This window comes from Cicer arietinum, chromosome 2 (genome assembly GCF_000331145.2).
Source record: "Cicer arietinum cultivar CDC Frontier isolate Library 1 chromosome 2, Cicar.CDCFrontier_v2.0, whole genome shotgun sequence".
Taxonomy (NCBI): Eukaryota; Viridiplantae; Streptophyta; class Magnoliopsida; order Fabales; family Fabaceae; genus Cicer; species Cicer arietinum.
In genome coordinates this window covers 7,892,225-7,907,479 of record NC_021161.2, presented here as the reverse complement: position 1 = coordinate 7,907,479, position 15,255 = coordinate 7,892,225, and the positions used below count along the sequence as shown (strand labels likewise).

The 15,255-nt window shown below is 27.0% G+C and overlaps 1 protein-coding gene and 1 long non-coding RNA gene across 2 annotated transcripts; one reads left to right on the top strand and one right to left on the bottom strand.

Annotated features, from left to right (window-relative positions):
* Positions 1-7,003: 7,003 nt before the first annotated feature.
* On the top strand, positions 7,004-7,894 carry LOC113785420 (uncharacterized). Its single transcript, XR_003471491.2, has 2 exons — positions 7,004-7,175; positions 7,540-7,894. It is a non-coding gene; the product is annotated as an uncharacterized lncRNA (long non-coding RNA).
* Positions 7,895-11,236: 3,342 nt separating this feature from the next.
* On the bottom strand, positions 11,237-13,038 carry LOC101515721 (uncharacterized). Its single transcript, XM_004489824.4, has 3 exons — positions 12,579-13,038; positions 12,146-12,282; positions 11,237-11,626 (listed from the first exon to the last, which is right to left on the bottom strand). Exons 1-3 carry the CDS (start codon positions 12,844-12,846, stop codon positions 11,513-11,515), a joined length of 519 nt encoding a protein of 172 aa, XP_004489881.1. The 5' UTR covers positions 12,847-13,038; the 3' UTR covers positions 11,237-11,512.
* Between the last annotated feature and the right edge of the window lie 2,217 nt (positions 13,039-15,255).

The window sequence follows — 15,255 nt, the reverse complement described above, 5'->3', positions numbered from 1 at the left end:
AAGAAAAGCAACAAAAAGCAAAGTTTTGCATTGTAGACAATGAAAATGATGGCTCCACAATTAAAATTTATACCTAAAATTAAACTCCTTGTATATATATATATATATGTCTCTTCTGAATAATTATTAATATTGTGCTCACAAGTCCCAACCATATGATCATTTTGGTTCTGGCTAATCGAATTATGTTGTAGTACTCATAATTAACAAAGATATGGTTGGTATGCACATGTAATTATTTGATTGATCTAGGTTGGGTTTGAATTGGTTTATGAATAACTTATATAGTGTTTGAAAGTAGAGGTGTCAAATTTGGCCCACTCAATGGACTGGTCCAATAGCTCTTTAGTAAGATTTGTGTTGAAAAAAAAAACAGTGTATCTTTTTATTTTGGCCTGCATAACTCGAATAAAATATTGGACGAGTTAAGTTGGTCGGATGATATTTAAGTATATTGATAGTCATTTAAAAAAGGTATTTGTCGAAATTTAATCAATGACCTATTTTTGTTGTTAAGCTGATTTATTTGACACTATCTTTTCTTTTAGAATATTTTTTTAATAAAGAGTTTATTTGACATTATAAGCAATGTTACACTAAGTCAAATACATATATACTTACTCATTTTTTTTACTCAACATATATACTTACTCTAAAAACTATACTTACATGTTTTTTTTTTTTTTGGTTTTAACATAATAATTTGAAATATTAAATTTAAGAGTTGATTCAGTTATAAAAAAAGTCTTGAATTGATTTACAAGTAAAACTAGTCTCTAGTATATACTTTATATTATTGTAGTTTTTTTTTTACTCTTTCCTTAATTTTAAGCTGTCCATATTTTAAAAAAATGGATTTTTTTTGCCCTTTGGCAAGCACAACCCGTATGTAGCATAACTAGACTAAATAATGTACTATAGAAAATGTGCAAATTATTTATGCAATTTGATCCGTTGAGTTAGATTAGATTAGGTCAATCCATCATATACTTCTATTTGAAATAAATATTTTATATAATAATGTAAAGTTATACATATCGACATTTATAAATTAAATTATAACTTAAACACAAAAATAATTTTTCATACACACATAAATAATCTATTAAATTATTTATCTACCTCTTATCCTTCACGTATCCGTTACAATTACTAATTTACTACAACGAATAACTTGATTAGGTATATTAAAAATGATTAGGTATGTTAAAAATTCGACTACTTTTTTTTTTTTACAATTTAAAAAAATTCACTACAAAAATGTACTTGCATATTTTTGAAAATGTAATAAGACCCAAAAAATTTCGGTATTGAAATCTTAAACCCTGTTTTTTATTCAAAAAATCTCCTACTTTTTAATTTCAACAATATGAGGATGCAAATTCTAATTAGATATCCCGGAGACAAAGTATCACAATGTGAGCTAAAAATTGAAAACTAGAAAGTTTTTTCTTTCTTATAAGCAACTTGAAAGGTTTCACTTTCCCACTTTCCCCTATTATTTATACTTTTGTAGTGGAAAAATGTGTGCATGTTAACGTGTACTTGCATTTCTCTCTTTGGATGCTATAAAAAAGGTTGAGAAAGAGAAGTGATGTTGCTAGAAATATCAAGTTTCGAGGGGGAGCGTCAAGCGTGGATGTGTTGGCACTCTTTATTGATAGTGCCTTTGATGGACATTGAGTGGACACAAAAGAGTCTTCACCTTCATCATCAATACTCAACCTAGAGTAGACATTCACCATCTATTATATGTTATATCATCCCCACCACACTCCTTTGATTTTGAGACATTCATTTTCGTCATTACACTTACACAATTGATATATCATGCAGCTGCCGTAGGAGATCCGAACAATATATTCTATATTGAATTTAATTACTAACAATATATGTCATAGGACTTTCCTTGCTTATCTTAGTCAATATAAGTAGCATTACAAAAACTTATGTAATGAACATGTTATTTATTTTAAATTTATTGATTGAAAAAGTGGAAGGGTTTGGTTTTATGGCAACAATAACAAAATATGATAATTAACTTTGGTGTGTTGTTAAAATAATAGGTTAGATTTAGGGTAGGAAGTGATAGTGGTAAAATCTTGGTGAGGTTGTCACACGTCAAAGAAGGAAAACAAAACATAATTACATATACTAAAAATAAATAAAACTCTAAATTACAAAGGTAAAAAATGAAATATAGGTGAAGATGTATTTATTGAAGTTGACAACTGAAATTAACCATTTTTTTTCTTTTCATTAAAGTTGAGAATCAAAATTAATCCTATTTTATTTTTCGTAATAATGAGATGACAATTTAGTAATATATGAAACAAAAATGTCACGTGATATATTATGTTAACACGTCGCATCATCATAATTAACTAACAAATGATATGAGAGATTAAAATAATGAAAATTTTGATTTGAACTATAGACACCAATTTTTTTTATAAAGCCTAAAACCATAAAGTAACCATTTTATATTGACTAAAATCATAAATTACACTAGTATTAGTTTATATATTTAGTGAATATAAAGGTAGATATTGGTTCATAACATTATCACCCAGTTACACTGATGCTTCCTCTAGTCATTAATAATCGTAGTGTTCTTTACCATTCTTTTTACTTTATGAAAAGAGTAAAGAACAAACATGGTATATATGTAAGTGTTTGGAATTTCTACTATTAGAAATTTATTGTCTGTATTTTTACAACCCTCTCTCTTTGTTTTCTGTTCCACCAATAAAAACATCTTTCTATAAACCTAACTTTTTTTAGTAAAAAAGTTATATTTTTTCCTCTTAGTTATTATTATTTTTTCTTATTGAAGAGTAAATTTTGATTATGATGGAAAGGGAGGTGATTTTAGTTATCTTTTTTATCACTAAATTGCTCAAGTAAAAATTAAAATACATAGAGATTTTATATCACTCTGCTTGCATTCCAAAACACTTACCCCCACATAGAGCTGAAGCACCTTTTCACCAAACAAAACAGTAAAAAATAACTTAACTGCACCAAGGCATTCGTTGTAAACATGTTGCAAGAAAATACTTCTATGTAGTCACGTGTAGACAAACAATTTTTTTTAATCGACAAATTTTAGTGATTATAGTAATTAATTAAGAAGGAAAAAAATTATTATCATAAGATTTAACTCAATTAACAAATTCTAATATAATTAGCTTACATCTTATTTTCTTTGTTCGAACATGAGACCTAGAAAAAATTGTCTAACCCTATAAATTGAATTTTAGAATTTGAATTTGTATTAAATATTTGTAGTAATGAAGAAAAAAAAAGTTATGTTGTGTTTGAGTCACACAACATTAGTAAAACTAAAAAAAAATATATAAAAAACGAAAAAATATAAATGTTTATATTTGACATTTTGAGTAAATTAAATTAATAATAAAATAATATATATATATATACTCTTGCAATTTTAAATATAAACAACAAAAATGTCATATTTTAATTTCTAAAATACAATTAAAAGAAGTTAATTAGACCATATTTAATGTGAAATAGATACTGTTAAATTTTAAATATTGCTGACATATTTGTGACGATTATTGCCGCAACCATTAGCATTTTCTTCTTTAAAATTTGTTATATCATAATGTCGATGTTTTGTTAAAGCATGATCTACATCAAAATGGTAATGTTTTTTGTTTTGTTAAAACATTATCTATAATTGGAATAAAAAGTTGGACTAAAACTTAGGTGCTTTTATATAACTAAATTTTGATCTATTAGGTTTAACAAATTCTTATTAATTTATTGATATTTTTATGAAATGTTTAATTGTAGGTTCGGTTTCTCTATTTCACTCATTCTTATAATTGGTCTCCTATTTTGAAATTCAATAGTTTTAGTTACTGATTCAAATTTTTTAATTAAAAAATTGTGATTTGACATATTTTAAATAATGTGACGTGACATATAATTTCATTATATAGAACAATTTGTATCTAATAGTTATTTATATGTTATTGATTAAATTATAAAAATAAATCATTTTTGAAGTTGAAACTATATTTTTTAGAGTCTTTTATTGTAATTTTAAAGGTATTAATTATTTAACATCATTGTATCATATATCACATCATTTAAAATATGTCACATTACTATTTTTTTTTAATTCAAATTTGTAAATAAAGACATAAAACAGTTAAATTTTAAAATAGAGAACCAAAATCACAATTAAATTTTTTTTTTTACGAATAAAATGATGCATTAATAATTAAACTTTTTATGAATAAAGTACACACATGTATGCCTCATAAAAAAGTATACACACATGTATCATTGTAGCTGATGGACCATTTACAATTCTTTTGAGTAAACACTTTGTTTAATTTTTTAAAGTGACATGCGTTGTCGCAATATTTTAAAAGAAATAAAAATATTTTAAAGTCTTTAAATTAATATTTTGTTTGTCATTTTCATCAGTTTTATTCTTATTTTATGATTATTTTACTGAATAGTCAATTTTTTTACACATTACACACTTATGTTATATCAAAATTAACATTTATTCAGATTAAATTGATATTCATGTTAACAAAACCAACATGACATTTAACTAAAACATATCATCTTCCCAATATCTTTCAAAATATTAAAACCGTAACACTTACTCTCCATTTCTATCTTTTCAAAGGGACACATCTCTTCTCTTCTTCCTTTTCTTTTTCTCTCTATCACAATCAATCACCATTGTTTTTAACAATAAGAACAACCTTTAAAAGAAAACAATCAACACATGCATTAAAAAAATCCATTGTTGCTAACAAACAACACAAGCTTAAAAAAAGTTAAGTATTTCTTTAAAATTTATAGAAAGAAAAAGTGAGAATGATATTTAATGATTTTTTTTTATCATATTTCATTTTATTCCAATTATTTTGAATCTATCAAAATAAAAACAAAAATAATGAAACATTTGACAATTCTAGTCCATTTGGTTCTTTTTCATCACTAGGGAGATGAACGGTAATGGTTACTAATGTTAGAAATGAGTTGGTTTCTTAGAAGAAGAGGGAAATCCATGACTGTCTCATGATTGTGTTTGTTGAGATTGAGGTTGAAAGTGTTTTTAAAGGAGGGTGGATGAGTCTTTAAAGGGGGAGATTCATGTTTTTTTAAAGCCACCAAGAAGACAATGTGTCTTAAATAAATGTCATTTTGTTCTAAATTGGACGAAATAAATGACATATTCCTTGCTACATAAGTGTATGATGTGGAAAAAACTTGACAACTAATCAAAACAAATAGAAAATTGGAAAAAAGTTGATGCTAGATACATATATGATTAACATAATATTAATTTAGGGACTTTAAAATGTTTTTGTTTCTTTAAGAGACTATAATGATATAGCATGTCACTTTCAAGGACGAAAAGTTAGTGTTTACTTCAATTCTTTTTCCACCCCTTCTTAATGTTAATCCCTTTTTATTTTATTAATATAATTTTATTTCTACTTTTCTCTCTTCCATATTTAATATTAATATATTGCATATTTCATTCCTCTATTAGAAAAAAAAAAACATATTTAAAATCGATCTGTATGAATTGTTTATGATTATTTTTTTTTATCCCTTTGCATACATTAATCTTTTTAAGATTTTAACCCTTTTTGAATGGGACTTGTCGAATTGACTAATCGAGAAATTTTAAATACTGATTTGAAAATTTTCAGAATTTTTTACACATTTGAGTAGGTTTGGAGTCTCAAAGTGTAAATATCTTTACATTAACGTTTTATGCCTCAAAATTCTCTAATTCGAAAATGTAAAAAATCTTAAAAATTACAAGTTTATATTTACACCTCTAGACTTTGTTTAAAAAAATTATGTTTGAATTGGATAATTTTAAAAAAGTTAAAATCAATTAAAAAAACTAAATTTTAAAGACTTTTGAGAATGCATGAAAAGAGAGGAAACTCTCATTTATTAGAGTAAAATTTTCTTTGGGCCTGAGCCCAAGTAAAATGGAGATGGACTAGTCTAGTTTCATATGAGGTTTTATATTGGGTAATGACCCAAAATATTCAAGTACATAGATATGAAGATTAAATCCAAGTGCAAAGAAGTAGAATCCAAAACTTTCACGGAAAAAAGTATTAACCGTATTTAGAGCTAAAATTTGAATCAAAAGAATACAAGTAGAGCCAAAGCTTTTTTATTTTATTTTATTTATAAAAAAAAATTAAGATGAGAGGATGATACCTTATTTTAAAATATAAAAGAATTAAAACTCACTTAACACTAATCAAATAATTTACATGGAGTCAAAGTTTTTTAAAAAATTGAAAATTCTATGAATATTAGACTAGAGTCCCGCACACATAATAGTATATAAATTTTGGTGTTATTTAGAGAGAAAAGTTTATTGTGTTTATTGTGTATAAATTTTGGTATATAAATTTTGTATATAAATAATTTAGAGAGAATAGTATATAAATTTTGGTGTTATTTAGAGAGAAAAGTACATAGATATTAGACTAGAGTCCCGCACACATAACGTGTTTATTGTGTCCTTAAAGAGGTAGCATAATTTATTTTTAGAATAAATATCAAGAGTGAACTTGTCCTTTATAATTCATTTGATAGACATAATAAATAATAAAATAAAGTATACCTAATTTATTTTATTTTAATTTAATATTTGATGAACTAATATGACATAATAAATTATTTCTCTATATTATCATAATATATCTTTGTAGTTAAAATTATTATTTTATATATCACTTAGGTTAGAAACTAGATTGATAGGATAAATATAATAATTCATTGAAATACCTTTATAAAATATGATTTAAAAGTTTATCTTTTAATTTATGTTGAATAAGTTAATGAGTAAATTTTAATCTTTTAGTTTGATCTAATTAATAAAAAAAATTAGAAAAAATCCTACTAATGTAACAATTTTTTTGACAAGTTAAATGGGACAAACCAACTTATATAAACAAATTCAAACCTTCATTAACATAGCTCCTCTCTCCTCCACACCAAAATATATGAGATTAATGTATTTTAGCGGAATGAATGCACAATCAAATCAAGGAAATCTGATTCCCTCATTCCACATAATAGTATCTAGGATATTTGATTTGTATGTCACAGCTGAATGGCTTAAGTACCAAACCTAACTACACTATGTTAGTATGAAATTAATCCTTTCACTTTCATTGCATGACGGGGTGATGTATCACCACTACGTCAATTCTTTATCCATTTGATTTAATTATCACAATTTTACTTCACTTGTTAATTTAACACACAAAGTTTCCTTAACAAGGTACAACGTTTTGTAAAACCACAATCTTTGTAATGCGATGTTTGTTTTCAATGTGTTGTGTTTTAGCACTTGAATGCCACATGCTTGTGAAAATGCCTGAACGAGCATATGAATTTGTTGCAAAATAAATTCTCTAGAGTGACTTTATAGTGCATCATGGGTATTAAGAGAGATTTTTTTTTTCTCTCTTAATGTAACGGCAAGTAGCCATTTGTACCTTGCAGGATCCAAGTTCGGGGACATGGTGTTCAAGTGATCGATTGTGAAGAAAAACTAGCAAGCAAGTGTTATAAATAATTAATACTTGGCACTGAGGTTTTAAATTGCAGTAATGTGATGATTCTTTATATTGCGGAGAATCGGGATCGGAGGCAACTGATGCAAACTCAATTGCAGCCAAAGACTTTTTGTGAAATATGTCTTATATATGCTTAAACTTTACAGCCAAAGACTTTTAGATTTTGGACTCATTTGATAACATGAGTTAAAGAATCTGGCTTGTCATGCCCAATTCATTTGAATGTCATCATATGTATAGGTTTGTTGTCCTCATTCTTCTAAAGTATTAATTTTTCTTTATCACTTTGCATTCTTAGGAAACCACTTGACATGTGCACGTGATTTATCTTTCCCAACTCTTAGGATCTTTGTTTAGAGTTAGAAGAAGGGCAAAGCTTGCAAAAAGAGTTTTGGCTAGAAGGATAATGTACTAAGGGCTTGTTTGGATTAACTTATTTGAGTTTATACACTATCATAACTACATAAGTACTTGTGTGATTGTTTGAGACAATTTATGAAAACAGCTTATGACATCTTTGTAAGCTGTTTTCAGCTTATTTATGTAATCTTTCAAATATAGTTTACGAAAACAGCTTCTAATTTATATGAAAAGAATTTTTTGTTTTATTTTTTTCTTTAGAAGTAACTTATACAATAAACATTTATATTATAAGCTTTTATTAAACTGTTTATTCAAATAGATCATTGTATTATTGAGTTCTGCTCTTATGTTGACCGAATTTTCCTGTGATCTTCAACATAACATTCAGAAAAATGTCAATTTTTCCCATCTAAGTCACAACATTCAAATGCTTAAGGTTCAACACGGTGGGGTGAGGTGTATAAAATTTAATTAGTATGTGTACCATAAACAATCCTAGAATTTACAGTTCAAACACAAACATTTAATTCACAGATAATACCCTTGTAGTTCATCATAATCCACATTAAGAACATTCCCATATCATAATTTGTGGCCAATATTCGCACAACTAAAATATCTAGTTTAGTAATCTTTGTGGCCAACATTCTTTTCCTTAAAGAAATCAAGTAGCATTAATAAGAAGAATATCATAAATGTTTACTGATAAGTCACAATATGGTCCCAATTGCATGTGCCATCATTTTATATATGAACCTTCCTTTTGCCTGTCAGAGTTATTAAGGATTTATTGCCAATTTGACTTGTGGCCCTAAGTTTATAGAATGCAATTTATTACCAAACTTTCCTTAATGATTGCAAAAAATAATCCTAGTTAGTTTTACAAGACTGTCTATTTTGGGTCTCAATCAGTAGAGCCTGTTTGATTTAGGTCTAGTCATGTGGTGATATACAGTTCTTTGGATGGTTGAGAATTTAGATAATTGAAGTATTAGACATGTAGATCACTTGAGATGCAGAGATATTGAAAGTTTGTAAAGTAAGTTGTGGTCACATTTATTTATTTATCTATACGAAGTATAGATAGATATCAGACATGACACTAATGCGTAGACATCACTAATAATTTGAGAAAATTGATGTGATTGAATATAACACAATGCGTTGTATTGTGTCTATACGAAGGATAGATAAATACCAGACATGACACTGATGCGTAAACATCACTAATAATGCATTGTATTGTGTCAGTGTCTGACATCAACATATGTCGGATAGCAGTCACATTTTCAATCTGAAGTGTTGATGTATAATAGATTATTATATCTTGAATTGGAATAGAGTTCAGTTTGCTTGATGGTTCAAATTAGGATGTACATACTGGTTGGTTTTTGACATAACATGCCCATCATAGTCGTTATTAGCTCTCTATACAGTGATGGACCCTGCCTAATGTGATGGATGTTGCCAATATATTCGACCGTATTACCTATTATTTGCTATGTTAATTATGGATTGATGGTCATGGATCAGCAGGTACAACATCAACTTATAATTTTATTATTATTATTATTATTATTAATCAGTTTGGTATCTGTTCATGAGTAGTTTCTACTAGTACATGCATACCAGAGACGAAATTAATTAAAATATCACTTGTTTCAAGTTCCTGTTGCATAAATGATAGAAGGGTAGTTGTCTCTTCAATTATTTTTATACAGATTTATGGGTGGGAATAAATCAGACCAACCGACCGGAACTTACGGTCTAGCCTACGCCTGGTCCAAGTCAGATTAGGTTTTCTTTTAAACAAACAAGACCAAGGCTTATAAAAAACTTATTTAGTTAAAAAAGCCAAGTTAAATGCCACATAAAGCCTTTTAGACCTATCATGCGAGTCTATTTACATAAATATAAATATTTTCTATTACTACTATAATTATTATATTAAATTTTGATCTTTTTGTTAGATATTAAACTTTTAGTAATTTAAGCATATTAACCTTATTTAGTTTTTGACATATTTAAATGTATTATCATAAAATAGAATTGAAGTAGAATGTCATATAAAGTCGTATTCTTTACAATGTCATGTTAAATATTAAAATAGAACTTTATTTCATTGACATCTTATCTTGTTAGTCTATTTAAATATATATATATCTGATTACTTATTTAAAGATGTTAAAATGAAATAGATTTTTAATTAGGATAATAGAACATACCATATTTCTATCAAAGTCATTCGTAAATAGTAAACCTATGACGTGCCACAAGTCAGACTTAGACCTTGAATTATTTTGACAAATCAAGCTCAGGTCTTGCAAAGTCTAGCTCAACCTAAATTATTCCCACCAAGAAGGCACAGTGAAAGAATAATTCTCTTGTATATGTGATTGATCTATGTTAACTAATGGAAAATTATCAAAATTTTGTTTTTGCTAACACTTCAATCATAGTAAATCTTTCCTAATTTTAGCTGTCTATATTCCATAATCTGACCAGTTTTTATTTCCTTGTGCAATAAGGGAATCTCTTTTACATTATTTCCAATCAGGAGGCAAGACATGATATGCAATGGTACAATAATTGACCCCTAATATTTCTCTCTTTCAAGTTACTGCAAACTCAGCACAGTTTTGTAGACAACTTCTATATAAAAAGCATTTCAAATTTTCTGACATGTTTGGTCCTGACTACCAGAGCTGAGAATGTTTTATTTTGAAGTGCAGATTGATAGTAAGTTTATCAAAATTATAGTGGTACCTGATTCTGTTGAAGCTTTAATTTGTTTCTTTTGACAATTGTAGCCACTCATTAGCACTAATTCTACATATTTGAGGTGTGACTTGTATTTAATTTTAACTAGTTTTGGTGGGAGAATAGATATTTCTCTATTGTTTGCAATAAGAGTATGGAGGTTTTGGTGGCACATTCTTGGTGGAGCCATTCATAGATATATTTATATCACTGTTATGGGCACAAAATTATGTTGACTAGGACTGAGAAGTTTGAAACGATTCTTGATATTTTGTGAATAATTACAATCAAATTCAGTTGACACGACCTTAATTATGACCGTGTTAAAAACACAGAGACATAAAAAACGTTGATGTTGTAACTCATATTGCAGTGGCAGACCTTTTAGAAAATCAAGCCTAATACTACAGTGATTTCTTTCCACTTTCATAGTTTTTCTTTTCTTTGTTTAATAAATAAAGTTACATATCTAAAAGGAAGATGTGGATGCTGTAACCATATAAAAAACAGAACAAAACTCACATCTAAATAGATTTTTACATTCATTAATTTTCTTTTCCCTTCTTGTTGGTGCTATACAAACATGTACCCAATTTAGCATGGTTTTGCAGCTTAAGGGGTATGATTGTTGATGGAAGAGAAATCTTGGTTACTTCAAACCTCAGTTGAATTTCCACTATTCCCATTTAACAGGAACCATCCATGATGAATCCAACATTATAGAAGTAGTCAGAAATTTTCTATGATCTACTATCCATATAACAGATTTGCATTAATCAAATTATTGACTCTGATATGCTTTGTAAAGAGGGTCGCCAGGATTTTGACCTTTGAACAGCAGCAAGATTTGTGGACCCTCCCCTTTGCCTCTGTCTCTCTGCTCTACCTCCCTGGAATTCATTATGCAGTTTAGCTTCAATAGTTCAATACTGATTCATTAATAGGATGAAAGCTTCTAAAATAAAAATGAAGGTAAAAAGCAGTGTTTGAATTTTTGTCTTTAACCCTTCGGTTTCTAAAAAACAAGGGTATTTTTTTAGTCCAAGTTATACTCTTCTTCCATAATCATTTTTAATTGAAGTTCATTTTTAAACTTTGTTTCTAGTAAAACATCTGTTTAAAGTTTTGGATTATAATTCCTTTTTTAATGATAATTTTCTTCAAAAGAGATGCTATTGGCTATTGCTAGAGTTTCATATAGTTTTTGACAAGGATCATAATAATTGCAATTGCATGTCATATTGATAGACCATGTGCCATGTGATGTAAGAGTTGGTAGATAGATCAAATTCTTTAGTGGATTCACTATTAAGATTGATTAAAAAAATAAACATCCTACTATAATATAATATATCATGGAAGTTAAAAAAGAAAAGGAACATTGATATCAGAATATGAGATATATGTACCTGATATGTCTTTCCTTGATCAGACTCTTCTCTTTTCTTTGTCTCAAAATCTGAACCTTGCTTTTCTAGCTGCACTGTATCTTCCTCTGTTTTCCTTGTCTTTGCATGCTTCTTTGCCTTCAATACCTTCATAACTTCTAAAACCACAAACAAAATAACAAGAAAAGAAAAACAGTTTAAGTACATGAAAAACAACAAAATATCAATTCACTCTTTTCATATAACAATAAAAGAAGAAGGAATTCAATGCAAAGATCTAACATCATGACACACACATATGGTTCCGAATTTCAGTTAAGGTCACAGTTACGCTGCAAACCTTAATATTGTATCAAAATATGGATATATAACATAGAACTCTAAAACTTTTATATTAAAGCCAAAATTACAGTTGCAGACTGCAATTTAAAACTATGCGAACAAAAATACATACCTTGATTAGTGATGAGCCTATAAGCATGACCAAGATTAAGAGTCTCATTAGGCCTAAGCAACTTAACACGAGTAAAACGAACTGTCTTGTTTTCTTCTTGATTTTGTTCTTGTGGTTGAAGAGGTAATGGTATTATCAAAGAAACATAGTGACCAGGGTTTGTTTTCATAACTTCACTTGCAGTTACTGGCCAATACAATCTATCTATCTTCCCACATGGATGTTGGATCACAAGTACTGCAGCATCCACAGCTTGACAATTTCCCATAGCAAATAAGAAGAAAAAAAAAAGATGAAGAAAATTGGTGAGTTAGAGAGAGAGAGAGATAAGGGAGAAGTGAATGAATGAAGAGAGGGAAGGAAATGAAATAAGCAAAAGTCTCTATCTATACAGCTCCTACTAGCACCCCACAAATATAGTAAAATCAGATTCTAAGAGTTTTAGTCTTTGTATTTGTTCTTCTCTTATAACTAAATATCATGTTATATATATGATTGGCAAGTCAATTTAAGCTCAAGAGTTGTTGCATAGGGAAGGGTGTGACTAAAAAATATTGTGAAGTTTTCTGTTGTTTAATATACTACTCTCCTTCTATTAAATAAATGACATGAGTTAAGAAGTTAATACTAATATTATTAATTTTGATCTCATTTATATGAGAATATAATAAATAAAAAATATCAAAATTAATGTACTAATTAAATATTTTAATTTTTTGTACTTATCGAAATTTTTTAAACATTGAATATCTATTAACAATATTAAAAAGACAAATATGTTAAATAAAAGTAATTTAAATAATCAATACATCTTAAAATTCGTAACTATTTTTTATATATAGAACTTAAAAGTTCTCCAAAAAACATATAGGACCAGAGGGACTATTGTTTTATAAAATTATTTGTTTAAGAGAAAAAATCTGTTTATATTTTTATGATAACATTTATTGTTAGTCTAAGAAAAAGATATAAAATAATGACAAAATATTTTATATGTTCTCTTAATTTAATTTTAGATAGTCTTTTATTTTTTTTCTTTTATTTGATCACTTTTTAAATTTAAAGTAATGATTTGATTCTTTACGTTTTAAAATATTATTAGTATTATCATTTTTTTACATAAACTCAAAAATTCATCATCATCTTCAAACAAAACTAATAAAATTTATTATCAATTTAAAAAAAATCATATATTCATCAAATCCATAACTCAGATCTTCAAATAAATTCATATATTCATCTCTATCAATTAATCAAATAAAAAACTCAAACATTAAGATTTGATCCCCAATTAAATTGAAGATAATTACTAATTTTTTGAATTTTGTTGACATTTTAATATAACAAATTAGAAAGATAAAAGACTGAATTATTACATGAAATTAAGTTAAGAGATCGCAAAAACTATTTTGTCAAAAATAATTGAAAACATATTAATTATTTATAATTAATACAGTTAAAAATTGACTTGTTTTATGTAAAAGACAAAATAATTGCCAATCTAGTAAGGCTGATGTTTAAACTTATGTTAAATGATGTTTTTATTTTAATAACAAAGATAAGTTAACTGATTTTTTTTTTTTTGCGTAAAAATAATTAAAATGAGAAAATAATTCGTTCAATATTTACAAAAGGATTTTAATTTCAATAATATTAATAGAAATTAAATTCATTATCTTTTAAATTCGATATTCCTTTTTACTATTAACTTAAACCATTACTGTTTTAAATGTTTTTATCATATTGGGTTATTGTTAAGTGTTTTTAAATTGGGCAGGCATGGATTGACACCACACCGGCCTCTAGAAGTGGTGTAAGTGCCACGTGGAGAGATATGAAGTAATGAAAAATTGGACGGATGTGTTCGGAGGTGTCGTCAATGTTAAGCATTGCATTTAATTGCATTTATTATTTATTTAAGGTAAATAAGACAAAATGGGTCTTACGTATCATACTACTAGTAGCTTATAAAAAAGCATAACTTATTTTAAATACCCTCGCCTCCACTGACATTTTTTTTTTTGAGAAAAGGGTTGAGCACCAAACAAACTAACCAAAATTAAGGAAAAATCAGGTACAAGCATAGTGTACCAACAAGGTTTGATACACAAAATTAGGACAATTCAGAAATCTAAGGAGAGTATCTAATAAATAACCACAATTAGCTAGCAAATTTGCAACTTTATTAGTTTTTATTAGTTTTGTTGAACTCATAAACAAGCATTATAAAATAGGTTTTCTTTATTGAAAGTAATTTTATTTGAAGTGTATTAGACACTAATTATAAATAATTTTTTCAGCATAAATATACTATGAAAATTATTATATTTCCTTCAACTTCAAACCTAAGCAAAAATAAGTTAAAGAATAATTAATTCTACTCTACTAATGTAATTAAACTCAAATATTTTGATTAATTTTAATTAACAATAAATCAAAATTAAAAGTACTCGAAATTGACTTCTTAAAAATACTTAAATTCGTTTTCTGAATAAAATAATTCTCAGTTATATTTTATCTACTATCTACTCAAATTTTAAATTTAAATTCTTTTTTCTCTAAAAGTTGAAGAATTGAGAAAAAAAAACATGACACTAGAAGGATGTTAATGTCTTTTACATGACACTTTTTTGAATAATAGATGCAATAGAAGGATGTTAATGTCTTTTACAAAATA

Coding starts and splice junctions, on each gene's coding strand:
- LOC101515721 (XM_004489824.4), bottom strand. CDS start 12,846: ATGGGAAATTGTCAAGCTGTGGATGCTGCAGTACTTGTGATCCAACAT. Junction 12,283..12,578: donor TAGGCTCATCACTAATCAAG/GTATGTATTTTT, acceptor TTGTGGTTTTAG/AAGTTATGAAGGTATTGAAG. Junction 11,627..12,145: donor ATCAAGGAAAGACATATCAG/GTACATATATCT, acceptor AATGAATTCCAG/GGAGGTAGAGCAGAGAGACA.